This window comes from Histoplasma capsulatum (genome assembly GCF_000150115.1).
Source record: "Histoplasma capsulatum G186AR genomic scaffold supercont2.3, whole genome shotgun sequence".
NCBI classification, from domain to species: Eukaryota; Fungi; Ascomycota; class Eurotiomycetes; order Onygenales; family Ajellomycetaceae; genus Histoplasma; species Histoplasma capsulatum.
The window spans coordinates 2,156,693-2,184,541 of NW_025544803.1; the positions used below are offsets into that span (position 1 = coordinate 2,156,693).

Here is a 27,849-nt window from a genome sequence, read left to right on the forward strand (position 1 = left end):
GTTCAGGATGAACTGAATGTGAGAATGAGGAAAGAGGAGACTGATTTTAGGGGATGAGTGTAGTATTTTTTTTAGAAGGGGTTGTCCATTTTCCCAAACCCATTTTCAAACATTCTTTAACCGCAACTGATAAACAACTAATTGGTTAAGATTAGTTAAGGAAAAGGCCCTGAGAGGTAAAATCCCCCTACAAATTGCAGCGCCGGAGCTACAAGGTCTGATCATCTCTCATACAACCCAGCGGGATTCAAAGGTGACCGCTTGTGTATGCCCAAGGAAGCTGAAAAGTCGGGGAAGGTTCAGGTTTGAAGCAAGTCCTCGTTTCCACTCCCATGTTATTAAAAATGAATTGAGTTTATAGTCACATCTCGCCCCATGGAGTCTTGAGCAAGACCAAAGAAACCCAAGAAAAATACACCGCTCTTCCTCCTTTCCAGAATCGGCCCCTGTCTGAGCTCCTTACAGCTACCAGCCCTTTTTTGAAGTCCAAAGAATCAATCCGTATCATGGATTCATTTTCAAGCCAATCCTTCCCATCTCGCCTCCATACTCTATCATCATATTATATGGATCCCTAGCGTTTAATGTTTCTTAATCAATTCTTCCACCTTTCCCTCAGCTTTGATCACAGCAGCCTTAGCCGGGCCTGTTGCTTCGTGGGTCATATCCTTCAGCGCATCCTTGGTGGACCCGTCGACAGTTCGTCTATGCAGGAAAATGCGAGTCACTTGCGTGAATCCCACGCATCCAACAAAGAAGTTAACCGCGGCGAGACTATATGAAAAGTTGGGAAATCAGCAACTCGATTTTATTATATATATTGCGTGTCGAGCGAGCGAGCGAGGTACGAAATCGCACAGCAAAAAAAAGCAAGGACTGAAATATCTATATATATGTATCAATCGACGAATATAGCAGGACGTACAGGACATTTCTCGGCTTAATGATGAGACACCATCTGGTCCAGATTGCGCCGGTGGCCATCAAAGCGGCGTTTTGAGTCAGGGAGAGCTTGTCGGCGGGACGGGCGAGATCAGAAAGACCGGCAAGGACGAGGACCCACTGCAAACATAATCAGCATGCTGACTCTTCGAACCTGCGGTGATGTCACATAACGGATGCCGCATAGGTATATCTTGGTCCAGCTCAAGCGGGCAGTACACATTTTGCGACAAAATAGGACCGATTTCAGCAAAAACGATATCATACCTTCATGATCGGGGCCCTGCAGCATCAATGCACCAAATTTAGCAGCAATTCATCCATCATGGAACCCTAGTTTGATAACATACCAGAAATGCACCGTCTTCAGGCCGACGGGACTGTTCCATGACCGCTGCAAGAAACTCTGTTGGGGAGCGGTGGACGAGCCCGCCTCAGTGCTTTGGAATCGCCGGGATCTCAACCCTTGTCTGCGGAGAGGGGTCGATAGGTTTTGGAAAGCAGCTCTGTAGGTCTGGAAGAATCGGAAACCAACTCTTGAGGACGACATCCCGAGCGGAGATATATGTGCGAGTGTGTGTATACGTATAACGTGAATGTATGGCGGAAAACGGAGGGAGCGGAAACAGCTAGAGCTAGATATGATATAGGTCTAATGAAAAAGAGAGGAGAGAAAAGGCCAGGAATACAATGAGATAATAAAGATGTCCCCAGGAAAATAGATCCCTCTCAACTCACAGCCTGGTCTCTGTTCCAATGCTGAGCTGGTCTTATTCCTGCAGTTGATGCTTCAGTCATAGTCAGGACCTTGATTGTCCTCCGAAAATCGGTATGTATCACGTGATTGTAGGTAATAGCTGTGCTATGAGCAAATCATGTTGACCATCAAGAATCCAGAACTCACTTCGCCCTTGAAACCTGTCCAGCGACGGCTCAATTAAGCTCTAAATCCCGACGTTAACCTAACAAAAGACGTGTGGGAAGTATTCTTCCTCCTGCAGTTACTCCGTCGACTCGACTGGCCCGCGATGTCTTCCAGATACACCTTCAACAAGAGCTTGAAGGAGCTGCGGTTTCTCTTCTGCAACTCCTCTCCCCATAGCGATGCGACGAGGTATAGCTTGTCCTCTCCTGTTTGTCGACTATATTGCTATTAGTTTTCCCTCCTAAAGATTTTGAATTGGCCACTGATTGGTTTTTGGATTGGATGTGTGGATACAGGGCTTTCCTAAAGCGAGCATACCCAACGATGAAGAAGAACAACCCATTCATACCTATCATGATGCGGGAGGCATTGGATACCGAACCAAGAGTGTTTGCGAGATATGGTATGTCTATATGGTGTTTTTTGGGTTAAGGCCTGTGATTTGTTTCGTTCCGTAAGCGGTATACGTTAACTAACTGTTGTGGTTGTTCGCAGAAATGGGAAGGGAGAAACAAGAGCCTCTCATAGGTATGGATAACTTCTTCACCACAATTCGAATGTGGACGGACACTAACATTGGGGGCAAAATAACAGGCTTAACGGATAAGGAAATTGAGGAGAAGGTTACAGCTTTGGTGAAGGGCTCAATATAGCCCGCCTACTATAAATCACCTTTCCCTGGGCGCATTTTCTGTACATATATATCTACACACACGACCAAATAGAAAAATGGCTTCTTCTACATTCAAGAAAGACATTATGCTTCTAGTATCCAACATTCAAAAGGCATACTATACTTCTCTCTCTGAGAACACGAAACCAGCTGGGAGTGACTGGGAGTGGACGGGAAAAGGTTGCTCCCCATCTCCCACTTCACAAACATAAGCAATTAGGTGAAGAACCAAAACCAGAAACAAAATACATTATCCCGCAATTTCAAACTCATCTCACTCCGCGCCAATCTCCCCAAACCTAAACTGCGCCCAACTCATGCTCCCTTCCTTCAAAGTCCACAGCCGCTTCCCCACATCGTCCCCTGCAGCTCCTGCACCCACATGGATAGGCAGCAAATGGTCAAACGTGGGATGAGCCTGCCGTGCATCCCCGCGCTTCAGCAGATCAGCCAATGCCTTCTCCCTCTGGGCTGGTGGCGTCGTGACAGCGTCCCTCAGCGCTTCGTCAAAACTGGCAGTGTACGGCATTGGCGTCGAGTCCCCAAACGTAAACCGGAGGTCCCGCAGGTTGTGGACTGCCATTCCAGAAACGATGATCTGGATGTTCTCCTCGCGGAGTTTGGCGATGGCTTGGCCCAGGCGGTAGTGCTGGATGGGATCTTCGGTTTTGAAGAGGGAGACTTGGACGATGGGCACGTTCAGGGGGTTGTGGTCCGGGTCGAATGCTAATAGGTGACAATAAACAGTTCACTCGTCCGCTAAGGTCTTCACAAAGGAAGGCCGCTAGAAGGCGAGAGAAAGGGGTTAAACATTGAAGACCTACCACACTTAAAACTAGCCCAAACACCATGATCAAGCCCTCTCTTCACCCCCTCCGCTTTCATCCCCGCTCCCCTAATAGCGTCGATTACCTTCTGCGCGACCTGCCTACTCCCGACATTCGGAAACTTCTCCTCATAATAATGGCTAGGGAATCCGTAAAAGCTATGTATAATTTTCCGCTTTAGCTCAGGACAAGCAGGGATGCAATTTCTCCTTACGCAACCACCTCCTTTTTCCCTCGCCATTAAGAGAGTGAAATGTTTTGCCCAATTTTTTTGCCCAATGAATCAGGCATAGAGCAACTCTCAGGCTGCAGGAAAGAGGTCAGCGAAAGGGAAACAGGAGAATGAAAAACGTACTCATATATCAGCTCCGTGATCTCAGCATTGTTCACTTCAACAGTATCTCGCGACGCTTGCCAATGGGCGGAGAAAACAACCACGGCACGAGGCTTCACCTTGGTGGTGATTTCGTGCCCAATTTCCTGCAGCTTGCGATAGGCGGGATGGTTCTGGTCATACATAATATCTGGCTGTTAAAGCCAACATTAGTTATGGATAGGTAACTGATATAGTTCCATATATATGATCCACCGAAAACTCAACAATGCTAATGACAAGCACTCATTATGCACGGTTCAAAACACCACGATCCCATGCTGCACGCTTTCAAGCTAAGGGCAGGCCGATTCCATACAGCAAAAGGTTTTAAAAAATGATATAGATGTATATGTATAGATGTAAAAGGAAATAAATAAAATAAACCCACCCCTCCATGACTTAGAAAATAAACCGGCGTCCTGGCCGATGGCGCCATTGCGACCTCAGCGCTCACTCCCGTGCTCGTGCTCGTGCTCGTGCTTGTGCTCACTACGATCTTCTTCCCCTCTCCTTCAACAGAATAGCCCCTCGTGCGCAGAAGCGTGATGTGAAAGGGTGCCGCAGGATTCAGGAACGTCGTCCGCACAGATGCTGTCAGAATGATGAGAGTCGAGGATGGCACGGCGATGTACGATATCAAGATTCCTAGGAGGAGAGGAAGGAGGAAGAGTGCTAGGTTATTGATGCTGCGTTGGTGGGGAACAGTGGTGGAGGACAGTGGTGGTGGTGGTGGTGGTGGTGGTGGTGGTGCTGCTGCTACTGCTCTAGCTTTTGCTATGATTATTGTCACGGCTTGTTGGAGCGGGAGGTTGGGCATTAGGAATAGGCAATGCTTAAACCATATACCCCACGCCTATAATTTGTGCTGTATTTATTTATCTTCCAGCCCTTGCTGCAGAAGTTGATGTTACACAAAATGAGAGTCGGCTCTCTGGTGACCACGGTCAGATGCGAGCATAGAAGGGCCTCTAGTGCTCTCATTTATATGTGTAGTTTTGTTCTGAAGGAATGTTGGGACCCGCTGTGATTATGAATCTTTCTTTCCCTTTCCTTGCTGCAACTAACTATTCAACAGCTATGTTTAATCCCCGTCTCGGCATTATACTACCGGCCTGCGCTGCAATTCCGCATTCGCGCCACATCATGGCTGCAGACATAACATGAATATACGCTAGTTCATTGAGAGGCGTGGTTAGAGTTTATAATTAGGTGGGATATGTATGTCGCTACCTTCTGTCGAAAAGGGGTAAGAAGAAAGATAAAAAGGAAAAGAACTAAAAGGGAAATGAAAAAGGAGAAGGTTCCATGTTGATATGACTGTCATGAATTAAAAAAACCCTGATGCGTCCCGGTTACCTATACCACAATTTCGTACGTCCACGAAATACACGCATGCCATATCCCTAATTTCCCTAGTTCAAAAATTCTATATCCAGTTTATCATGTCATGAAGCATACGTGGTGGGAAGTTGGTCCCAATAATGGGAAAAGGAATATTACAAGAAGATCAACAAGAAAGGGGAAGGGTGAATTTAAAAGGTTTGAAACCAAGTCTGAAAAGTGAACATGCGAATGGGTAGAAGGGGGAAAGGTAAAGATATCATCGTTATTATGTAGGTCTGATAGGGGGTTGTCAAAATACGAAGGGGAAGAAGAATACGAACAAGGGAGGAGAGAGAATAAAGACAAAAAAGAGGAAAATATCCAGAAGTTCAGGTGGGGGCTCAGTGAGGATACAGTATCTCCCCCCCTACCCCCGCGAATGTGACTCCGGGAGAAACGAAATAATCATTGGACACATTCGTGCAAATTTAGAACAGAAAAGAGTTTGGCTGTTCACGGATGTTTCACATGACGATACAGTCACCTTGATTCTGATTGTTGACTGCGGACCGCGAAACTCGGGTTTTCTGCATTTTGGCACCACCGCGCTTCAGATCCTCCAGACGTTCGCGGGCTTTCATGAAGTTTTGGGCTAGCAAAAACAGATTGAGACGTCAGAATACGGGGAGTGGAAATATATCAAATACGTCCAGCCAAACGACAAAGAGAATAAATATGATGAGAGATGAAAGAGGGATCCGGAGGATAATATAATAAAGCAAAATAGAACTTACACGACGCTTTCCAGTACCACCTCTTGGCATCTTCCAAGTTGGCTGGAACTCCGATACCAACTTCAGTGAAATAACCCATTGCATACTCTGCCTTTGCCAATCCAGCTAGTGCGGCCTTGCGTGCCCACAAATATGCCTCCGTATCGCTCTGCTGCAAAATCCCTTCGGCCCCAGTAAGGTACCAACCGGAAAGTGAGAGCTCGGCCTGGTGCTCGCCTTGCGCAGCCGCCTGCGAGTACCACATGATGCTCGTGCGTGGATCGACTGGACATCCAAGCAGGCCATGCTCATACGCAATACCGAGACGGTATTGCGAAAACTTGTACCCCAGCTCCGCGGCTTGTTCTAAAAGTTCTAGGGAATACGCTTCGTCCTGGATGATAGCGTCAATTCCATTCGGGTTCTCGTACAACAACGCCAGCTCGTGGAGCGCATGTGGATTACTCTCATCCGCACGTTCAGCGGCTCGTTTCAGCCAGGACACCCCTTCCCGAGGGTTCTTCTGCTGTCCTAATAGGCCCTTCAGGAGAATCATGCCCATCTTATACATCGCAGGGGTATCGCCCAATGCCGCGGCGCGCCTATACCATTGTACAGCCTTCATTGGATCCCGCTTTGTGCCTCCTCCACCTTCATAGCCCATCTCACAACAGACCGCTAATCTATAGGCAGATTCTGGATGACCGGCCTTCGCAGCAGATTGGTACAGCGAGAAAGCTTCGCGTTGATCAACTTCTAGACCGAGTTGGCCTTCGCCATAGCAATCTGCTAGGTAAAACATTGCAGGCGGGTAGCCCGCGCTCACAAGCTTCTTGACTATTTTGTGCGCATCAAAAATATACCGTTCCCGGTTCTTGTTTTTAGTTCTTAAATCAGCCCTTCCGTTGTCATCCACCAAAACTACAGATGCTTCAACGAGCTTCTTAGCAAGGAAAAGTTGAGCTTTATGATCCGAAGGGTTATTTTTAGCCGTTTGTTGGATACGATTAAGCTCCTCGAGTGTAAGGGGTACCGAGGTCGGCCTATCATGCGATTGAGGGGGTGGTGGGGCTCGTCCTTGGCCGGGTTGGCCTTGTGGTGGCATTGGGAGAGGATTATCGTATTGCCGAATTGGGGGAGGTTTTGCCCCTTGTTCGAGACCTAGGCGGAATGGAGCTGGGTGACGAGGAAGCATATCCGGATTTTGAGATGGGTTATCTGCCAGAGAAACGCCGCCGGGTTGATTCTGGTACGCAGTTTGATCACCAGGATACTGCATATGCGCACCTTGACCTGGGGGACTGTATCGCTTGGGTGGCGGTCGAGAGCCATATCCACCCATCCCACCTCCCGGATCTCCATGATATGCAGGTCCGGCTGCCATACCTCCAGTTGGTTGGCGAGCGGGATAAGCACCGGTCGAGGGTGGGCCATACTCATCAACCAGCCGCCGCTGGTCGTATGCTGCCCCTGGAGAGGGAGGAAGATCAAACTGGAACCCGGCGTTCTCAAATTGATTTGCCGGTGCATGACTTGCGTTGCTTGAAGCGGGTGCTCCAGGACGATAAGCAGTGTAACCGTTGCCAGTATTAGAAGTCGACGAGCCGTTAACCCCCGGCTTATCAACGGGCACAATGTTATCATCAGGAGCATCTGACATTGCACTGAAATTTGGCATATCCGACTCTCGTGGGCCATTGGCTCCGAGGTAAGCATCAAGGAAGTCATCCGGCAGGTCTTTGCCATTGTCCACTGAGTCGCCCTCTGAATAAGGTACGATATTGGGGTTCTGATCTCCAGCCGTCACTGGAGCTGGCATAGGCGGTTCCTGCCATGGCTGCTGGCCTGGATACTGCGGTCCAGCCGAATTTTGGCTCAGAGGCATCGTCGCACTCCTTTTTGGTCCCATCGGAGGTTCAACATCCGTTCGGTGTGGCATATTTTTACCGCTAGGTGCACCACCCCAAGCCGGCATCTCATCGGGTCTTTGTCGAGGTGGGCGGTTGGAGTTTGAAGTATGCGGTCTTTGTTCAGGAGGGCGCATAGTGGAGTCATTTAGATCCAAGGCACCCATTCGCTTGTCGAATTCGTCTGAACTCATCCGCCTCCTTGGAAATGCAGGAAAAGGATTATCAAATGAGGTTCCTCCCGCATGTGTAGGGGACAATGGTTGCGCATCGTTGGCTGCGTAAACTTGTCAGTATTTAAAAAGCGCCCGGAGCAGTTGTCGTTGCGTTTCAACTTACGATGCCTTGGTCTATTCTGGAGTGGGGGAGGTCGAGGGAATGATTTATCAAAATTTGGCGGCAGCTGTCCTGGTGGCGGTCCTGGCGGTGGTCCGTTCATAGGACGACGCTCACCATATCCATGCCGATCAGGCGGCGGGCCTCCACGCCCTCGGTTCGGAGGAGCATATGGATCATGGAATCCACGACCTCCTCGTCCACCACCGCCTCCATAACCCCCACGCTCATCGTGGTATTGTCTACGGTTGTCATAGTTTGGATTCCGTGGCCCAGGCCCATAACCCCCTCGTCCCCGACTGTGATATCCATAATTCTGAGGTGGGGGTGGTCTGTCGTTGTATTGTCTGTGAGGAGGGACTCCCCTCTGCGGATATGCCATTGCGAGCTATTCCTTCAGCGGGTGCTGTTTCCAAGCCTTCGAGCTCTGCTTTCGTTAGATGTTGGAAACTTGGGAGAAGTTGAAGGATGTAACGAATAACAACACCTGGAAGACTAAAATTAGCCACTGATTGATTACTTCGAAAAAGATGATAGTAGTATGGACGGGTCTGGGCTAAATTCGTACCACGAATGAAGCTAGTGACGGGAGGTAAATGCTTTAGGTGTGAAAGGTGTTTCACCAAATTCGAAACAGAAGGACGTATTTGAAGAGTGACAGATGACCCTTAATCGCGAGGGCAGGGACTTAGATCTACCCAGAATTAACTATAGGCCATGTGTGCTATCAAGATAAGAACTGGTGCGCATCGGAAGATGTGAAAGGCAATCACGAAAGGAGGCTGCCCACCAGCAAAGCCAACATTGGCGGGTGTCGGCACAAAAGAAGCGCGCAGCAGAGAACGCGCCTTATAAAGTATCAGGAGAGAGAAACGAATGACAAGCTGTGCAACTGGGTGTTGCGAAGTCTCACATGCCCCTATGCCGCTGGCAGCACGAGGGGAATCTTGGCCGTAGCGCAATGCAAGGGCAGCCAATCACTAGCACTGACAAAGGTCTGCTCTGCTCAATGCAATGATGCCAGCACCAGATGAGGAATCCCCCGGTAGCAGCCACGCAGGAGAGGATCGATGGAGGCGACCGAAGCGGAGAGCGGAAATGGCTAGTCGCGGAGGCAGAAATTGAAGATTTGAAGTCGAAGTTCCCCCCATTGCAGAAAACGTGACTGTGGTAAGTTATTTATTACCGGAGGCCAGACGAACCAAAAATACGCGGATGCAATACACTCTGCGGGCTAGAGCGGCGGCCCGTTGCGTTTAGCTTGGGGAGGCCTGGAGGTATTCAACGAACGGCCAGTATCCTAGTTCCTATATTACATGTACGTGGGCCAGCTGGTCAGATCTACTGTCGCATCTCTTAATTGTCCTCACCCAGCTGTGGCAGAGGAAGAATTCTCCATCATGCGCTCAATTGGGCGGAGCTCCCATGTTTCCAAGGTCTTCCCAGGGCCCGGGGCCCAGTCCCTCGAAATAAATTGACTTCTCGTCTGGGTCCTACTCCGTAAAGCTTCTCCAAGTCCCCAAGTGCTGATGTGGGATGCCAGGTTTGTCCATCCATAGCGTCGACAAGGAATATTTCTCATCGTCAGCCGTCTAAGTTTTCCTACCCAATACCGACTCGGCGACTTAAATATGTGTTGAACGACATGGGTAGGAATCATAGTGGTAAGACAGATCTTCCCTTTGCTTCGTTGAACCCTTTCTTATTCTTGCATTCTACAAAATGACATTACGAGTGCCTCGGTCAAATAGTGTCACCACACACAATCAACTGCTGTCCCATATCCTCTCCATCTCTATCTTGTTCCTGGAAGGAAATTTCTCCGCCCATCCAGGAGAACCAGAAAAATAAGGCGCCAAGGTGCTAATACGTGTCTGCGAACGCTCAAGAATCAAACAAAGAAAAGATCTGATATCGGAAAAGGGATATCCAATTCCTTGTTTGCGTCTCCCACATCGTTTCACTGATGTGTCAGGCTAAAAATTTCCCTCCCAATCCAGCTTTGTGAAACCAATGGCAAGGGGCGAAGCTCCAGAATTCAGGGCAAATGTCACGACGACTGGCCAATGACGCAGTCGTCATTCCGAGTTGCAATATCATCGTCGGGCTCATTTTATTTTTTTTTCAAGCATCCTGTTGGTGATCAACTTGATACTATTATTGTTTCTAGCTACTTTAGAGAGGTGAATGATAATCATGTGATCGTTTTTGTGTCACGTGATGGAGATACCATGGCGCCAGCCGAAGTGCCAACACATCCTATGCTGTAGCTCAGTGTTCGCCTTTCACAATTCTCAAAAATATTCACCGCACGGCGGGCAGGTTAAATATGAAGGGTTAATGAATGCTGATCGCGCCCTTGTTGCTGGTTGACGAAGCAGCATTGTTTCTTGCTGTTGCCCAAGCACATCTTTCGCATCTGAACCACATAACGACAGCGAATGAGGAGTCATACCACGACCCTAAGGGCTTGGTTGGTTGGTTCCGTGTGGTTTCCACAGCCAACCAGCAAGAGATATCGATATTGTGCAGGTCGACTTCAAATCCCTCAATCCAAGCGATACACAATGGCCTGGCTTCCACTGCCCGTCTGCCATACAGTTTTGGGGGGGGGAGAGAAGAGGCAAATAATGATTTATTGACGCACTCCGTAGAACCTCCATCCCTGCGGAATGAATTCGATTGGCATTATCCGCCAACTGACGGTTCTTTCTCGGGCCCCACAAGTGCGCAATTGATAGCCTGTACTGGGATCAGGGAACTCATGACTGTAGAAAAATCGGGGATAACTTATCCCAGATCGCTGTTCCCCAGTCCACATACTGCCAGCATCCTCTGGGAATTGGTGTATGCTGTGTTGATATATTACCAAAATTGAAACGGTAAGGTTACTAGTATTTGCGACCGATGCACCGCCACATACATGGCTCAGCCATATCCGGTTGGGGCCGACTGCGCCACATACTCGACCTCCGCTCCAAGCTCCGAATCCGAAAACCTCCAATACGACAAACTCGTTCTCGCGCCCGGAGCAACAACCAGCACGAAATCTCGTGGTCATTGACGCATCAAATTTGGTTTCGTCAATTTGGAACAGCCGGAGACACTCCCTTGCAACCTCGCTCGTATCCTTAGCCGGCCCGGCCGGATCGCGGCCCCGCTGTAACATTTATTCCCTCCCGAAGTTTCCTTCCCGAATCCCGCTCGAATCCCAATAGTAAAAACGTGGGAAAAAATGCCCAGAATAGGTACTACGGTAAAGATGCTAGGGGCGTAGGTCTTCCCCCAACTTCCCCCCATTCTATTATCATTACCTACCTGACAAATATCTTTACAATAGCGGCGCACTGCTCTGCATTGGCGGGCCAGCTCTTGTCCAGTATGTGCGACCAACAGAGGAGGAATTATTCCAGGTACGCTTACATACCGCAAGTACATCATAAATTGCACATACCAAACAAAAGCACATACGTTCCGCACATGTCTATCGGAGAGTTGAGTTTTTTTTTTTCCTTTCCTCGTTTGCGCGCAAATTCGTGCGAGGAGGAATGAATATCGGGAAAACTGACCGAAGCAAAAACCGGGAAACCATCTAGAAATTCAACCCGGAACTCCAAAAACGGAACCTAGAAACGCGCGACCAGAGACAAAAGGACTTTGATTCCTTTGTCACGCAATTGAAGACGCACGCGAAGTCTGATAAATCCAGTACGTGGGGGCGCTTCGCTTCTTCTTCTTCTTCTTCTTCTACCTGCCTGCCCCTCTCTCTTTTCATCAACCAGGCCTTTCCTTTCAATCCTTTCGAACCCAGCCTTCCAACACCCCCTCTCCTTTTTCGCCCTCATCTCAAATCTAATTTCATCTTCCAAACAAATAATCTCGTCTCGTATCTTAACAAAATGCATATAGTCTGGCATGCCATAAAGGAATCCGAAACCACGAACCGCAGAGAAGTCGAGACACGACGAAAAGCAGAACTGGAAGAAGCGGAGAGACAAAAGGCGCAGATCAGAAAGGAGCTGGCGGAAGGGTCGTAGTCGGGCTCCGCTCCGCGCCGTTCCGTTTTTGTTTTGACTGGTAACATCCGACTACATACCTCCCCGCCCTGAAGCGACGAGTTTTCTTTTTTTTTCTTTTCTTGCTTCGGAGGCTCGGTCCGATCACCGCATCCTCACCAAAATCCCCGGCGAGGCAAGAGGCGTCCTTTTCACCTCGGTCTTGATGTGGGGATATGCGCCGCGGGAAACAATGCAGGAGTCTACGGAGTTTAGGGGTGTTTTCTTTTTTTCTTGAAGGGTACAATCTCACTCCCTTTCTCACATTTATTCTACCCACTATCGTGTATATATATACATCCCCTCGAAATCTTCCACGGAGTTCATCAGTTGCGACATGAGACTGTACGATAGATGTAATACCTAGGAGGAACTCCCCCACAAAATTGTACCATGGGCGATCATACTTGAATAAAAGAAAAGGGGGGAAAGAAGGCATTGACCATCTCGTGTCAATTTCTCCTTTTGCCTTCTGCGAAAAAATCACTATCCTTCGCAGGAGACCAGTTCTGGTAAATAAATAAAACCATGCTTGTCAGCTTAGCTTTCTGGACCGAACGTAGGAGGGGAGAAGGGGTATTCCATAAGACCCCAACTGAACAGCGAAACTCGACTACTAAAACGAAAAAAAAAAAAAAAAAAAAAAAAAAAAAAAAAAAGGGAAGGGGGGGAAGCAAAGCAGAGCAAAGCGGCGTTCCTCTTTTGGCTGCCATATGATATAACTATTCGTGACGCTCAACCTGGTTATCGTAATCCGTAGCCGTTAGTTATTTCCGTGGATAAGAAAGAGGATTCGATACTACCAGGTGAGCGCTTGTGGGTTAAAAAGTCTTATGCAGTAGTAAAGATAGGCTAGCTAGTGGAAAATAGTGAAGAAGAAGAAAAGAAATGATGTCAGCGTTTAGCATAAATATACACCGTGCCTTCAGGTGTGGTTTTTTTTTTTTTTTTTAAATTTTTAAAATTTTTTCTTCTTTTTTCATTCCTTTACAACACATAATAATAACTAATATAAGATGAAAATACCACAAAATAACATGTTTTGCCCAACCCAGGATAAGTTACAGAGGGACAATGAAAAATAAATGAGAAAGGAAGAAAGTGGAAGAAAGGACCAGTACGAAAAATGGAGGAATCAAGAGACACGGAGTATTGCAAGCAATGAGAAATAATGAAGAATCATAGAGGAAAAAGGCGGCAATAGAACCGCAAGCGATGCCGGATAAAACCAATAGATAATGGTTATATGCAAATAAATAAACACCGGACAGTGGTGGGAAGTCAGGCAATGGAAGAAAAATGGACAAAAACATCCTCCTACTACCAGCCAGTTCCCACCGGTAAGTGAAATAAACAGGGCTGGGAATGAAAAATTCGAATGTTAAAAGCATGAAACATGGACATTATAGAAGAGAGAGCAGGTTCCTTCATTCTTATCGGGCAAAACTCTTGATCCACTTACCCCCTAGAAACGAATGATGTCACCTTATGAACTACGTTCATCTTTCGATATCCAACACGCCAGCCGTTCTGCCCTACGCCCATTTATTTCTTCGCATTTAGGAAACCAACCACCAAGCGCCGCCAAGAACAGCCAACAAGATTATCGATGTCACAAAGCCAGCCCCAACTTTATCACCGGTTGTAATTTCTGAAAATTCGACGGGCTTGCTACCTACACGCTCTCCCGCATTTGGGTCACCCTTGCTAATACCGGTCTTCGCGTCTGCAGGGCCGGCAACTAGGTCAACTAGGTTATTTTGGAGCACCTCCATCGCTGCCATTTGCTCGCCCACACCTTGGTCACCATCCCACTTGTCTTGGTGCGACCAGCGCAAACCACAGACATTGCCTGGCCCACTGCACTGCCTCGCGGCAGCTTCGGCAGACCGCTGCAGCATTGGCATGATCAGGGGTTTCGAGAACGGGGCAAGTTTTACGGTCAGGCCCATCCAGCGGGAAAGGTAAGCTCTGAATGACCGCTGATCTGCATTACACACTTTGATGCCCGGTGCATCCTCACAAACAACTTCGGTCATGACTCGACCTTTCCTTTCCGGGAAGAACGTAATCTCTGTTTGCTTGATGGTTCCTTCGAGACGTTGTTTCCAAGCCTCTTGTTCCTTGCCAGTTGTCTATATGGAGATAGTTACATCAATATTTATTCGGGAGTTCAATATTTATTGGGGAGCGCAGTAGGTACGGAAGAGAACAGAGGGGATGATAACTCACAATGTTGTACATGCTGGCGATTCCGGACATGAAGATTCCAGCATTATAAGTCCAAGGTATGTGATTTTTTTCGGTGCAGTTATCGGTTCCAGCATCGCTTGCGCCATCGTAATATTCGAATTTTGGGCTGGCGAGGCCAACGCCGCTCACCCAATTCCAGGACGATTCCGCCCAGCGAAAATATGTTTCATTGCCTGTGTACCGCGCTAGTCGGGCAGCAAGATTGAAGAAGCATCCGTTCGAAATGGTATTTTTGTATATATATCCGCGTCCCCAAGTGTTGATGGACCACTTCAGGCCGCCATTACAGGTCGCGTTGTACCACCGGACTGCTTGTGTGTTGAAAACTGCTTGAGCCAGAGCAAGCCATTGCGGTTGGTCAGGGGGCGGATTCGGGAATTTATCCTCGGCGGCACCCATAGCAGTTATTCCCCAAAACCCCTGATCGTCGTTCCCAGAGGTCTGGGACTGGTTAGCAGGCTGGAAGTCCTTATTTTTCCCCACTTGAAAAAGTATCGCCTGCGTCGTAATGTTGTTGAATTGATCATCGCCAGTATAGTACCAATAATCAACTAACGCGCCGAACATGGCACCAGCTTCCCACCAGAAGTATGGGTCGGGCAAGTTGCCAGGCACATCTCCTGGTTTCCAGCCAGTGTAATAGGAAACCATTTTCTCAGCAACAATTTTCGCTGCACTCTTGATCGAATCTAATTCAGAGGCAAGGTTAGTTATGCTAATCGATATACAATAAAAGAGCAAACACAATCTGGGAAATGGATAACTGGGTCGTACTTGGATCTTTAATGTCCAACGGAATTCCTTGCTGAGCCTGAGCCGCCTGGGCCCCTAGCAATATAAATAATATGAAATTGGTGCATGTCTGACTGGCGGACGCCGACGATAAGTGCGAAAAGAATCTCATGGTTAAACAACGAAGAATTCAAGCGGAATGCGGGACGAGATAATGCCAGGGGTACCAAGGGGTACCAGTTGTCCAGGGGACAAAGGAGAGAGTATGTTTTGGTGTCTCCGGAAACTTGAGTTCAGACGGACATCTACGGTAAGGGGAGTTGGGGATGGCGAGGATCCAAATTGGATCAAGTTCCGTCCGCCCTGTTTTTGTGCTTTGACACTTCAATTCTATAGTAGGGGCCACACAGTAGAAGACGTTAGAATTCGTGGAAGAGCAAAGTTTCGGGTTGAACGGGGGGGGGGAGGAGAAGTTGCTAAACGGCGACGATATGACGCAGGAAGGATCTCAAGATGGAACGTCACCGACCAGCTTATCTAAATATCCGGACGACAAGAGGACATGAATAAACGAGTGAACATAAGAGATGGAAAGCGAGGGAGATCGCGGTGATGGGGTGATGGGGTGATGGGGTGATGGAAGCCGGTTGGGAGAGGGATGTCAATAACGAGGATGAGGTGGATGGAGATAGAAATGGAGAGATAGCGGGATAGTGGTTTGAGGGCTGACTGGCTGAGACACTGGTATTGGTCCTTACATCGATTTCGCCTCTGATCGGACGCGTGTAGGGCCGGGATTTCCGTAAGTTACCGCCGATAAATACATTTTTGCCTCATCCGATCTAGTACCGTATTTGTCACGGTGGCTGTGTTCTAGGCGCGCGTCATCCAGGGCGCTTAGCTCATCCACCGAGGGCGGCTGTTTGTGATCACGCGAGCCCAAGGACCACGGGAAGGTCTGCATACTTGCACTGTACCTAGGTATGTAGATATGTGTGGTGGCCAAGTTGGTGGAGAAGATACCTAGGCAGGGCCGCTGCAGGCTCAAGCTGTCGGGAATCCGCGCCACAACCGAACCAACTACTGGATGGAAAACCCCCTCTTTGGATTTCTACCGCGCTACGGGGCACACGAAGTACAGGGCATATTGAGGGCGTGAGTGGCCGGAATTTAACCATCTGATGATCAATTGGCTGGCTGTCCAAGCGAAATGTTGAGAAGAGAACTGCGGCGATAAAATCGTGTTTCCAATCGTTTAAGCTTTCGATCCAAGATGAAGATCGGATGGATCTCGGATGGAGATCGCAGAGCCACCCACGGATATTGTGATGCTGTTCCAACGTTCCGCCGAGTCCCGATCGATTGGCAGTCGCCACATGAAACCGACCTACCAGGATATGTGCGAAATATGCTCTTCACATGTCCATACATACATTTCCCATACTGACCCTTCTGCCATGGAGCGGCAAGGGCGGTATGAGACACCTGGCTGAGGTGACGTGTGGAAAAACCGTTTAAGCCATTTTGATACCCCAGTGTCGTTACCCGTCGAGCCCTCTACTGCTACAACGACCTATTTCTCGTGAACTGATGGAGTTATAACCGTCAGCGCGTTTGGTGTGTGGGGTTTGGGAATAAACAATTGGTCAAACTTCTTGCGTGTTGATTGATATCTGATAACTATCAGCGGACTGGCTAAGAATCGATCTTTAGCTCCCTGCTACCAACAATACCAGTATGAGATCGTAGCGCTCGCGTTGTTTGTCAATAATGACCCGAAGGCCATTTACCTCCCCCGCACAATGCCATATGAAGCATGAGGCAATTTATATAATACTATGTGTAAGGGGAAAGGACCCAAAAATACTAACGAGCTCAACTAGTTCCACTGGGTGAGCCTATGAAAACGGTCCTCAACCGCTGGCAGTAAGCTAACTATGATAAACGAAAAAGGGAATGAAAACTTCCGATTGGCAACCGTCCTGTCTTCGGCTGCTTGGCAGGTGAATTGCTATCATTATTCTTCGAACCTCCATGCACGCATATTCGTATCTTCCCGTTGCTGCTTGTAGTTAACCACTCACCAAATTTTACATAACTGATCATACCTGCGTCTAATCAATGCGAAGCGGACATTGCGCAGAGAAACGCCATACCGCTTTTCCAACGTCTGAGCAGCGGGCCGACCCTTTGGTAATATCAAAGCTTGAACAGGACGTGGTCCAGGCCCCATCAATAATAGCCGAAGGGCTCAAGCCAGTGGTCCAACAGCTGAATTGGCTCCGCCACGGGAATGGAAAGCGACTTCCGAACCCCTAAAGTGACAGGGTCTAGCGGGTACAATATCACATGCATCAAACGCGGGGGATGTATTGGCTGAGAATCACCAATGAAGAGTCCATTCTGCGGTGGATTTTTCTGTGAATGGGGCGGCTAAACATATATTGTTTGTGCAAGGCCTAACTTCGCTTCAGTCAGCCCTAAAATGACCTCGACAAATTAAAGAAATCAACCGAAGTTGGGGGCCTGGTGGTAGCACCAGGTGAATCTGGAGTTCAACCCTCTGATGCTGGACCAAAAGCAGGTTGATGAAAGGCCACTAAATTAGCCCCTTGTATGGTGTGCCGTAGGTACCGAAAAAGGGAGTTTAAATACACTGCAAACCCCTCGTAGAAAGTTCGTCATGATTATTTGCGTAGTTAACTAAAAGATGTCTGTTTGTCCCAGGGAGTCCCGCAAATACAACTGTTTATCACCTCCACAGACCTGATACCTCCGCTGCGCCGTGCATTTGCTAAAATGGACACCGGGGACCCCCAAGACACTGTACTAGTAGTTGACCAGGATGATACCGATTCCAGCTATGGAGGCGACCTGTGAGATTCTTTCAAAAACTCTCTGATACATATATGTACTACACAGCATATACATATATACAATATGCTCTACTTATATATGCCTCCCTCTACAGCCATAGATGGGACAATAACACTAACAAAACCCCTCCGCCCACCCCGGAAAACCCTTAAAATAGGGCGAGCGAAACCACATCGGTTACATCGAGTATTTATAAATTCCGACTTGAACACGGGAGACGATATCATGGCTATAAAGACGGAGCCTACTATGCGCCGAACGACGAGAAAGCGAACGAGACGTTAGATATCGGGCATCATGCTTACCTCCTCCTTCTGAAGAAAAAGTTATATCTGGCACCGATAAGGAATCCTCAGGTATTTTTCCTCCAAGTCTCTGTTCGGTTTTAGTTGGACATCGATACCATTGGGGATCAATTGCTTTTCGCCATTTCGGGGGAAGAGTCGCGAATCGCAAATTGCATGCAATTTTTAGCCGCCCATATACATTACATTATACGTAAACTCTAGGTTCCAGAGTTGTGCAATAACGGATGATATACTAATTATATTTATTATTTTGTGAAATAGAAAGTTCTCGATGTCGGGACCGGAACGGGTATGTTTTTGAGCCGATTTTTTCCATATCGTCCGTCCTTCAACCTATACGACAACAAAATCTCCTACCTACCCACCGCTGCCCAAATCCAAATTCAGACACTCCGCTCCGCCTATCAAGGATTCAAGCAAAGCAAAAAGCAAAATATATATATATATATATATATTAGCTAATCATGTTCCATTAAACAGGCATCTGGGCCATCGATTTCGCTGAAGAACACCCGCAAGCCACAGTTATCGGCACCGACTTATCACCCACACAACCTACCTGGGTCCCTCCCAATGTCTCCTTCATGATTGATGACTGCACCGAGTATCCCTGGACCTACGGGAAAAACTCAATGGACTTCATCCACGTCCGCGACCTCTTCGGCTGCATCCCGGACTGGTCCGAATTCCTCGCCCAGTGCTACGAGACCACCAAACCGGGCGGCTACGTCCAGGTCGCCAACCGCGCCGTGTGGATGGAACCAGACGACAACACGATACCGGCCGACGAGAAGCATGCGTTGAATATCTGGAGGCGCGAGTTCCGCGAAGTGGGCGAGCGGCTGGGGAAGACGACGACGATCATGGAACGGCAGCGGGAGGAGATGGAGAAGGCGGGTTTTGTGGACGTTACGGAGACGAGGTTGAAGATGCCCCTGGGTTCGTGGCCGAAGGATAAGGCGCTCAAGGAGGTGGGGAGGTTTTATTATCTGGAGTGCCTGCAAGGGATGGATGGGTGGGCGTTGGCGCTGCTGACCAGGGTGATGGGCTGGGACATGGCGGAGGTGCAGGTCCTGCTGGCCAAGTTTCGGGAGGCTATGGCTGATCGGTCGATTCATTGTTATGTGCCTGTTTCCATTGTGTACGGACGGAAGCCGACGTCGTGAGCCGGCGTCTTTAGAGGTTTGTGTGCACGCGCTATTTCTTTTTCTTGGATATGAATATTCATTTTGGGTCCACGTATCTCTTCTCCATCTTGTACCTACTCTCTCCACCGAATGGCCCTTTTCGTCTCATTTTTTCTTTGACAGAAGATTCATCCAGACTCAGCGGGCGTCCCATGTCTTATGATCCTTAATCCTTCTCATGACTTGACGATTTGATGATCATTCTTGTTTGCTTACAATCCTGTATATACCGTACGGCGTACGGTTTCTAAACTCAACATTTGAGAGTCCAGCAAATCTGACATCAGGCTCTCTCGCCAATGTAATATTTGTACCAAGTTGCTTGAGCGTTTTCCATAGAAGAACATCACGGCAATGGTTGCCCTTAAAACCTGCGCCTGCAGACTGAGGAATAAACATGATCCGCAATTTCGGACGCTGCTCATAGCGGCATGACCCAAATTGTCATCACTGCCAAGGTTAGCTTAAAGACGCGTTACTGCTCGGCTTATTGCTTTCAAACTGCAAACTCGGACTCATAGCAACAGAGCTTTGGCGGCACGAATGAAGGAGGATTCATATAACGCCTGCATCTATACGGAGTTAGATTCAACTTAATTGCTTGGAAATTCAACTTTAACTGCCTCTCTCTCTCTCTTTCTTTTTTTTTTTTCCTTCCTTCCCCTCCCTGTGGTACGACTGACTCGTTAATTCGTGCTTGCGATTCGTCAGGAGCTGCACATAAACCCCATCTGCTATCGAGAATCGCAAATGCGAATACAACATCCCAGCAACGTTAATGATAGTGTCAACTCCTAGGACATTGCAAATGCCTCTCTGACAACTACCTTACAATTACCATCATTGACTGGGGCGTTTCAAAAACTGAAAAAAAGTTAAGCTATGAACGCCTCCAGGCCTAACGAAGCCCATTCGGGAGAATCTATCATCTATCTGGCAACAAAGGTCAGGGAAGAAATTTAGTAGTTATTTTTATATCGGCTTACTGTAGAAGAAACCCCTGTCTATATCTCTTTGAGGACTCGTTCTCCTCTTTTGGGATGGATATCCGGGGATTTTTTTTTTTTTTGGTCGAATTATTCCTCATGCATCCTTGGATAAGTCTATTACTTTCGAGAGACGCGTCCAACAACTTGGGCGAAGGTTTGTAAATAAGGGATGAAAGGTCTCCACCAAATAAGCTTTCATTGCGGCCTCCTGCGGGCGGATGTAATTAGGATGGCAATCTGTAGGAAAGAGATGAGCAATTCTGCTGCTGAGCATTTGTGTGTCATACTACATAGTAGTTCTTGAGCATGGATGTCTGCAGTCATCATAGAATGAGATATTACCACTGTTCGTTCTCTTTTTTTCTTTCTTTTTTTCTTTTTTTCTTTTTTGGTGGATGAAGAGAAAGCGGGATAGAGGGTTTATTTGTTTTATCGGTGATGAAACTTTTGTTCCTGTTCCTGAACTTCCAGATTATTTTCAAATATGGGAAGAAGTTAAAGGTGAAACCCGCAAACCATGTTTTATCACTTGTTGGATTTCCAAACAAACAGCCTTTCCGAGCCAGGGGATTTGGGATTTGGGATTTGGGCCCTGGGTGCCTATGACCACTGAAAAATCAATTCGAAAGAAGATATTTCCCATGGGGCCGCTGCAGCTTTCGATCTTCGAGGGATTTTCCACAACTCCTTTCATCCACGGTTCAGGCAGAAATGTTGCTATTTTTACATGCAATGCTCGGATTTCAAACAACATTTAAAACAAAGAGTGATGTAAAATAAACATGAAATATCAAATAAAATAAAACTGGAGAATAAGGGGCAAACAAAGAGAAGAAATGTGTAAACCTACAAGAGCTTAACTGGGTTCTACGGACAGGATATGGTTCGAGGGTCAAGGAGGAGCTGAGCCCTCCCCTTCTTTGTATCGTTGTATCCTTGTATCCAGGCCAACGATGCCAGCGGTTGGTATCTTAAGGTTTCTCAGATCCCGCCAAGGGGTGGTGGGACGTGTAGGCATCAATCAATCACCACTCTGGATCGATGATGAGCTGTGGAGGAGACTCAAGGTCTGTTTCTTGCACATTGTTGCGGTGGAACCAGCCAAGCTCAAACTCATGGCCCCTGAGGGATCTGGGTTTTTGGGATCTCATCCGTTGAAACAAGCGCAAGCAAGCAAGGAATTGATACTCGCAGTCCTCCAAACCTGTAGGGTATTTTTCGCTTTGCCCTGTACGTACGTAACTTTCAAGGGGTCAGCTGTGTAACAAGGGCCCCAGCAAGAAGTGCATGTAAAATACAAAAATACATGTAAAATGGTTACATTGTCCCGGTTGAGCAAGTGGAGCTTATATAAGCAGGCATTCCTGGAACGCGCGCCAGTCTTGGCTGTCAGACTTCCCATCGCTCATTCAACTTCCAACCACCAGCATTCATCAACTTCACTTTCCATCGTTAGCTGCTCCCGCCGTCCCCAACTTCGTCTACTATACCCATCCTACCCGCTATCCGCTGTCCAAGACATCGCCAGACATATCCGGAAACCCCTCTCGCCCGGCGCTTTATCTTGCTGGCCAACGACAAAGATCGGTACCATATCAGCCAACTGCCACGCAACCGCCTTCTTAATCGCCTTCGCCTCATTCTCCACATCTCCCCCCAGCCATGGCCGACCGCGAACAACCATATGATCCTTATATCCCCTCTGGATCTAACCAGCCTGTTGCCGGTAGTGGAAATGGCGGAAATCAGAGAACAGCAGCGCTTCAAGCTGTGAGTTATCCTCACTCCTCTCTCCCGTTTTCCCTCTCCCTCCCGTCCTGCTCCGGTCATCTTCTTTTCAATCCGCGATCGCAGAAAACGGCTTCACCCAGGTGAAGAAGTTCCTGTGCCACTGCGGCCCACTTCTATATTTCGATGGAATTCTTCTTCTCCTCGCCTTGCTTGGGGGGAGAGGAGGGGAGGGGAGGGGGGAAAGAGCCCTTTTTTTTGGCCTTTTTTTCTTTTTCTTTCCCCCCCCAACCTAACCAACATTATCTCTCATACTCTTCAAAACCTACATCGCTAACTCATGCTTTGTGATTTTCATCCGTCTAGCAAATCGATGATACCGTCGGTGTAATGCGTGAGAACATCAATAAAGTCTCCCAGCGTGGCGAAAATCTCGATTCTTTGCAAGACAAAACCGATAACTTGGCCGTTTCCGCCCAAGGCTTCCGTCGCGGAGCGAACAGAGTGAGAAAGCAGATGTGGTGGAAGGACTTCAAGATGCGCATATGCATAATCGTCGGGATCATTTTACTGCTGGTCGTTATTATTGTGCCTTCTGGTGGGTGACATTCCTGTATTCCCTCCGCCTCGATGGCTGGCTGGCTGGTTTGACGGATGCGTCGGATATCGTCAGCACCGTCTTTAGGTCGACTTGGTCATGTCGCTCGTGATATCTTAGAAACCTTTTATAACTGACTGTTCCTTGTAGTTGTATTGAAAAAATGATTGGGACAGGCCGTCGCTTTCTTACGAACGCACGTTCAAGCACGTTCAAGCATGGATATCAACCCGTCCTTTTGCTGTGCCCCTCAGATCGATGATGAAAGTGGTTGATTTTCACGGGTTCCGGTCTTCGGGTCGATGAATTTTGTGTCCGATGATTTTTGATGCTCTTTGTTCTGTTTTAATATTCTTAACCTGTCATGTCCCTCCTCTCGGCGCAAGTTGCTTTGATATATTGCTCTTTCCCCGCTTCCTTTTGGCTCTTGGCTGTTTTGTGTTGTCTGTTCTCCTCTTGCCTTTTAACCGTTCTCCTTGATCCATGCGCGAGCTTTTGGGCTAGATCCCGCCGGAAAACCATCCCGAAACGAAAATGGGTGGCCAAGAACTCGATGCACCTGTAGATGATACTACCACCAGTGATTTTTTGTTTGCTCTTCCCTTCGCGCTCCATTTCTTGTGTGGGAATCTTTCCCGTTAGCGGCTATACTAATGAAACGTGTTTCTATATCTGCCTAATCGAGAATAATATATATGAACTGACTGAATCAGCAGCAGAAGAGTCAGCGGCCGTTGCAAAAAGCCGGAGAGGCGAAACTGTAGCTCTATGTATAGAGAGTCCCGGGGTTTTAAATGTCAGGCTTGAATTTGGAGAACAACAAGTCAGGACAACAGAAACGGGGATCAATGAATGAACCGCACGTTCTATATACAGCATCGTAGACAGGGGATCGATCTTTCCCGAGACCACTCCCGTTGATCCCTGCGAAGGATTGAAATGAGAGTAGTAATTGATTTACCAATCATGCGTGAAAGGCTAGGAAGTTTTACTCCTTGCACCACCTCACCTCCCCCCTTCTCAGTCTACGTACAAAAATTCTTTAAAAAATTATCCTAGAAGATGCTATTTTTTTTTTCATTTTAAAAATCCCAACATCAGGGTGTCACATTCAATCAAGTTCTCTTCCAATTCCACCGCATAGTTGACCTCCCCTAGATGATGTTAATTACATACTCCGTACGTAATGCAGAAACAATCGAGTAACGCGCTATTCCCAATACTTGCTAGCGCAGATTGTGCAATCTTATCAATCAAATCTCTCCCCATCGAAGCCTGAAAAATTCGAAGCCGCCAACAAAAAAGCCCATTCGGTTCTGAATTTTCAGCTGCTTGCGTGAGTGGAATTGAGCGCCACGCTGCTCACGTCCCGTTTTGGTTTTTACCTGTTTTCTTTCTTTCTTTCTTTTTTCTTTATTTTTCTTTATTTTATTTTTTTTGGGCGTGTTGCACGAGAGTTACGATCCGTGCACGGCCCACCACGGAACGTCCAGTCACATATCCCGCTCAGGTTCACACAACTTTGCCCTCAACAAACCGCCGAAAAGACCACAACATCCCATTTTCTGCCCGCCCAATTGATATACCAAGGCATCCCAATCCCTCCGGATACAATTCGTCTGCAGTCTGTGTCTGGTATTATTTTCCAGCTGAAAGCTGCCGCATGTTCGCCGGCAAGATGATCACTGCTCGGCTCCGTGCGCCGGGAGCTCTCTCACACCCCCTCATACGCCCTGCCAAACGGCTCCTGTCCTCAACAGCGACCAGGCGATTCACTCCGGCATGTACAGCACTTGCCTCGTCCCCTTCTCGACGTGAAAGACGACACTATTCTCCTCAATCTCGGCCGCACCCCTCCACTCGCTCAACCGTTGTGCAGCTATTGAGCAACATTGGTTCCAAGAGAGAGGTCCAACAGTACCTGTCCCACTTCACCTCTGTCTCCTCGCAGCAGTTCGCCGTCATCAAGGTGGGTGGGGCTATCCTCACCGAGCATCTGCAGACCTTGTCTTCCGCCCTCGCGTTCCTCAACCATGTCGGCCTCTACCCAATTGTCGTCCACGGTGCCGGCCCGCAGCTGAATAAAATGCTTGAAGCTGCCGGCGTGGAGCCACAATTCGAAGACGGCATCAGGGTTACGGATGGAAAGACGCTGGCGCTTGCAAGGTCGTTGTTCCTCGACGAGAACCTGAAGTTGGTCGAGGCGCTGGAGGCTCTGGGCGTGCGGGCGAGGCCGATTACCACGGGAGTCTTCTCGGCAGACTACCTCGACAAGGAAAAGTATAACCTGGTCGGCAAGATCAATGGCGTCAACAAGACCCCCATCGAGGCTGCGATTATGGCCGGTTGCCTGCCCATCTTGACTTCCATGGCGGAGACGCCGGAGGGTCAGATTCTGAATGTCAACGCCGACGTGGCGGCGGGTGAACTTGCGAGGGCGTTGCAGCCGTTGAAGATTGTCTACCTTGCTGAGAAGGGGGGCCTGTTTAACGGTGACACGGGGGAGAAAATCTCCGCCATCAACCTGGATGAGGAGTACGATCATCTGATGAAGCAGTGGTGGGTGCGCCATGGCACCAGACTGAAGATTAAGGAGATGAAGGAGTTGCTCATGGACCTTCCTCGAACGTCCAGCGTGGCTATCATCCATCCTGCTGATCTGCAAAAGGAATTGTTTACGGATACGGGGGCGGGGACTTTGATCCGCAGAGGTAACAAGGTCCACATCAAATCTTCCCTGGACGAATTTGAGGATATTGAAATGCTCAAAAATGCCCTCGTCCGCGATCGTGAGGGATTGGATGCCAAAGCGACCGTTGACAGATACGTACAGTCTTTGAAAAATTGCGAGTTCAAAGCCTACCTGGACGAGCCTATGGAAGCATTAGGTGTAGTTTTGCCTCCCAAGCCTGGATCGTCGCTCGCTCAGTTAACGACCCTCAGCATTACCAAAGCTGGATGGCTGAAGCAGGTTGCCGACAATGTCTTCGACAGTATCCAGAAAGACTTCCCCAAGCTCGTCTGGACAGTTAATGAAGATGATGAAAATCTAACATGGTTCTTTGACAAAGCCCAAGGGAGTTTGAGCCGTGGTGGCCAGGTGCTCTTCTGGACTGGCATTGAAAGCGGTGACGAAATCAAGGAGCTCATCGCGGACTTCAGTAAACATGGCAGCGACATGCTTGGCGGTAATGCTCTGGAGTCCAAGTTCCAACAAGCCGCGCAGGCTCTGTCCAGCCAAACTGCTGCCTCTGGGTCAGCAGGGCAACAGAAACGCGCATTTTCAACTTCTACCGCTTCGGGCATCCTCCGTGCCCAAAGAAAACGACAATTTGGCGTTGGTAACTACCAGTCTTCTCGATCATATACCACCACCAACCCAAACCCCCCTCTTGGCGAAAAGAATGTGTCGAACTCTAAGCCGTCCAAGGTGGCCCTGATCGGGGCGCGTGGATATACGGGACAGGCTCTCATCAATCTTATGAACGAGCACCCATTCATGGATCTCCGACATGTGTCTTCTCGCGAACTCGCCGGTCAAGAGTTGCAAGGCTACAGCAAACGGAAAATCATCTACGAGAACCTCAGCGCCGACGACGTGCGGCGCATGGCAGACCACGGCGACGTCGACTGCTGGGTTATGGCGCTGCCCAACGGCGTCTGCAAGCCGTTCGTCGACGCCATCGACCAAGTTGACAAGGAAAAAGCCGTGATCGTGGACCTCAGTGCGGACTACCGATTTGACGACAGCTGGACCTACGGCCTGCCCGAACTGGTTACCCGTCCCTCTATCGCTAAAGCGCTCCGAATTTCCAACCCTGGATGCTACGCCACGGCAGCCCAAGTAGGCATTGCACCCCTTGTCCCGCACCTTGATGGACGACCGACCGTTTTTGGTGTGTCTGGGTATTCGGGAGCCGGAACCAAGCCCAGTCCTAAGAACGATGTCGAGCACCTTACCAATAACCTCGTCCCATACAGTTTGACGGATCATATCCACGAACGAGAGATTAGCACGCAGCTTGGCGTTGAGGTTGCGTTTATTCCTCATGTGGCGTCATGGTTCCAGGGTATTCATGTATGTTTTTTTCTTTTCTTTTCTTTTCTTTTCTTTTCTTTTCTTTTTCTTTCCTTCCCACACAATATCTCTACGTCCATTTGTTTATTCCGGTAGTTTAACTAAAATATTCTAATATCGGCTCCATTAGCACACCATCAACATCCCCCTGAAGGAAACAATGTCGTCGCGTGACATCCGCAATCTCTACCAGGATAGATACGCTGGCGAGAAACTTGTCAAGGTCGTTGGCGAGGCACCCCTTGTGAAGAACATCGCCGGTCGTCACGGAGTTGAGGTTGGAGGCTTTGCGGTCCACTCCGGAGGGAAGAGAGTGGTCGTTTGCGCCACGATTGATAATCTGCTGAAGGGAGCTGCGACTCAATGTCTTCGTAAGTTTTTATTTCACATTTTGTCTATCCTTTTTTTTGCCTGAACTTCATGTTTGTGTGATATGACAAACTCTGTGCTAACCCACTGCGCGAACTAGAAAACATGAATCTCGCACTTGGGTATTCGGAATATGAAGGCATCCCGTTGGAGTAAGGCGAAGGTTGATTGTTCAGCTAACTGGAACCAGCATCCCTCAGTTTCGAACAGAATTTGAAAAGCAAGCTATCCGTGTCACAGCATATTCGCACACGTTACTTTAAATTTTTCTAACGATCATCATATTTTTGGTTTTGTTTCTATATCATCTCTCTATATCATTCGTTTTTGCTCAATGTGTGCGTCCTTATTCGTGTAAATGAACCCGTGCAGATGGATTTGCTGCACATAAATCCCAGGCGTGGCAACCACTTTATTCATTTTGACCTCATCTTCTCCTTTCTCCCTTTTCGATAATTGATTACGCTATGTGGTCAATTTCTTCCCTCCTCTCTTTCCGCTTCTCATTACTCTTCTTCCTGGATGACTATATACTCTTCCTTCTACCCAGCTGAGAGTAGTTTGGGCTCTTTCATTGTTTTGTGCGTTACCAT

The 27,849-nt window shown here is 48.3% G+C and overlaps 11 protein-coding genes across 11 annotated transcripts; 7 read left to right on the forward strand and 4 right to left on the reverse strand.

The window, feature by feature from the left end:
• Positions 1-85: 85 nt before the first annotated feature.
• On the reverse strand, positions 86-1,331 carry HCBG_02879 (uncharacterized protein; the record flags this gene model as incomplete). The annotated part of the gene is made up of 4 exons (XM_045429928.1): positions 86-774; positions 926-1,062; positions 1,088-1,225; positions 1,293-1,331. 4 exons carry the CDS (start codon positions 1,329-1,331, stop codon positions 582-584), a joined length of 507 nt encoding a protein of 168 aa, XP_045289823.1.
• Positions 1,332-1,970: 639 nt separating this feature from the next.
• HCBG_02880 (NADH-ubiquinone oxidoreductase) lies at positions 1,971-2,520 on the forward strand (the record flags this gene model as incomplete). Its single annotated transcript, XM_045429929.1, has 4 exons — positions 1,971-2,056; positions 2,164-2,270; positions 2,363-2,395; positions 2,462-2,520. 4 exons carry the CDS (start codon positions 1,971-1,973, stop codon positions 2,518-2,520), a joined length of 285 nt encoding a protein of 94 aa, XP_045289824.1.
• A 294-nt stretch (positions 2,521-2,814) lies between these two features.
• Positions 2,815-4,560, reverse strand: HCBG_02881 (dioxygenase; the record flags this gene model as incomplete). Its single annotated transcript, XM_045429930.1, has 4 exons — positions 2,815-3,266; positions 3,365-3,525; positions 3,723-3,895; positions 4,132-4,560. 4 exons carry the CDS (start codon positions 4,558-4,560, stop codon positions 2,815-2,817), a joined length of 1,215 nt encoding a protein of 404 aa, XP_045289825.1.
• Positions 4,561-5,590: 1,030 nt separating this feature from the next.
• Positions 5,591-8,464, reverse strand: HCBG_02882 (enzyme activator; the record flags this gene model as incomplete). Its single annotated transcript, XM_045429931.1, has 3 exons — positions 5,591-5,718; positions 5,861-8,023; positions 8,086-8,464. 3 exons carry the CDS (start codon positions 8,462-8,464, stop codon positions 5,591-5,593), a joined length of 2,670 nt encoding a protein of 889 aa, XP_045289826.1.
• Positions 8,465-11,317: 2,853 nt separating this feature from the next.
• HCBG_02883 (uncharacterized protein) lies at positions 11,318-12,119 on the forward strand (the record flags this gene model as incomplete). The annotated part of the gene is made up of 4 exons (XM_045429932.1): positions 11,318-11,355; positions 11,423-11,495; positions 11,679-11,790; positions 11,992-12,119. The coding sequence occupies 4 exons, from the start codon at positions 11,318-11,320 to the stop codon at positions 12,117-12,119; spliced, it is 351 nt and encodes a 116-aa protein (XP_045289827.1).
• A 979-nt stretch (positions 12,120-13,098) lies between these two features.
• On the reverse strand, positions 13,099-15,742 carry HCBG_02884 (glycosyl hydrolase; the record flags this gene model as incomplete). The annotated part of the gene is made up of 4 exons (XM_045429933.1): positions 13,099-14,272; positions 14,370-15,079; positions 15,165-15,512; positions 15,652-15,742. The coding sequence occupies 3 exons, from the start codon at positions 15,292-15,294 to the stop codon at positions 13,697-13,699; spliced, it is 1,416 nt and encodes a 471-aa protein (XP_045289828.1).
• A 653-nt stretch (positions 15,743-16,395) lies between these two features.
• On the forward strand, positions 16,396-17,441 carry HCBG_02885 (uncharacterized protein; the record flags this gene model as incomplete). Its single annotated transcript, XM_045429934.1, has 3 exons — positions 16,396-16,543; positions 17,006-17,048; positions 17,252-17,441. 3 exons carry the CDS (start codon positions 16,396-16,398, stop codon positions 17,439-17,441), a joined length of 381 nt encoding a protein of 126 aa, XP_045289829.1.
• Positions 17,442-17,921: 480 nt separating this feature from the next.
• On the forward strand, positions 17,922-19,774 carry HCBG_02886 (uncharacterized protein; the record flags this gene model as incomplete). Its single annotated transcript, XM_045429935.1, has 4 exons — positions 17,922-17,998; positions 18,157-18,355; positions 18,569-18,596; positions 18,788-19,774. The coding sequence occupies 4 exons, from the start codon at positions 17,922-17,924 to the stop codon at positions 19,471-19,473; spliced, it is 990 nt and encodes a 329-aa protein (XP_045289830.1).
• Positions 19,775-22,145: 2,371 nt separating this feature from the next.
• On the forward strand, positions 22,146-22,976 carry HCBG_02887 (synaptobrevin; the record flags this gene model as incomplete). Its single annotated transcript, XM_045429936.1, has 3 exons — positions 22,146-22,253; positions 22,578-22,809; positions 22,960-22,976. 3 exons carry the CDS (start codon positions 22,146-22,148, stop codon positions 22,974-22,976), a joined length of 357 nt encoding a protein of 118 aa, XP_045289831.1.
• Positions 22,977-23,343: 367 nt separating this feature from the next.
• On the forward strand, positions 23,344-23,665 carry HCBG_02888 (uncharacterized protein; the record flags this gene model as incomplete). The annotated part of the gene is made up of 2 exons (XM_045429937.1): positions 23,344-23,389; positions 23,526-23,665. 2 exons carry the CDS (start codon positions 23,344-23,346, stop codon positions 23,663-23,665), a joined length of 186 nt encoding a protein of 61 aa, XP_045289832.1.
• An 807-nt stretch (positions 23,666-24,472) lies between these two features.
• HCBG_02889 (bifunctional acetylglutamate kinase/N-acetyl-gamma-glutamyl-phosphate reductase) lies at positions 24,473-27,412 on the forward strand (the record flags this gene model as incomplete). Its single annotated transcript, XM_045429938.1, has 3 exons — positions 24,473-26,887; positions 27,018-27,258; positions 27,357-27,412. 3 exons carry the CDS (start codon positions 24,473-24,475, stop codon positions 27,410-27,412), a joined length of 2,712 nt encoding a protein of 903 aa, XP_045289833.1.
• Between the last annotated feature and the right edge of the window lie 437 nt (positions 27,413-27,849).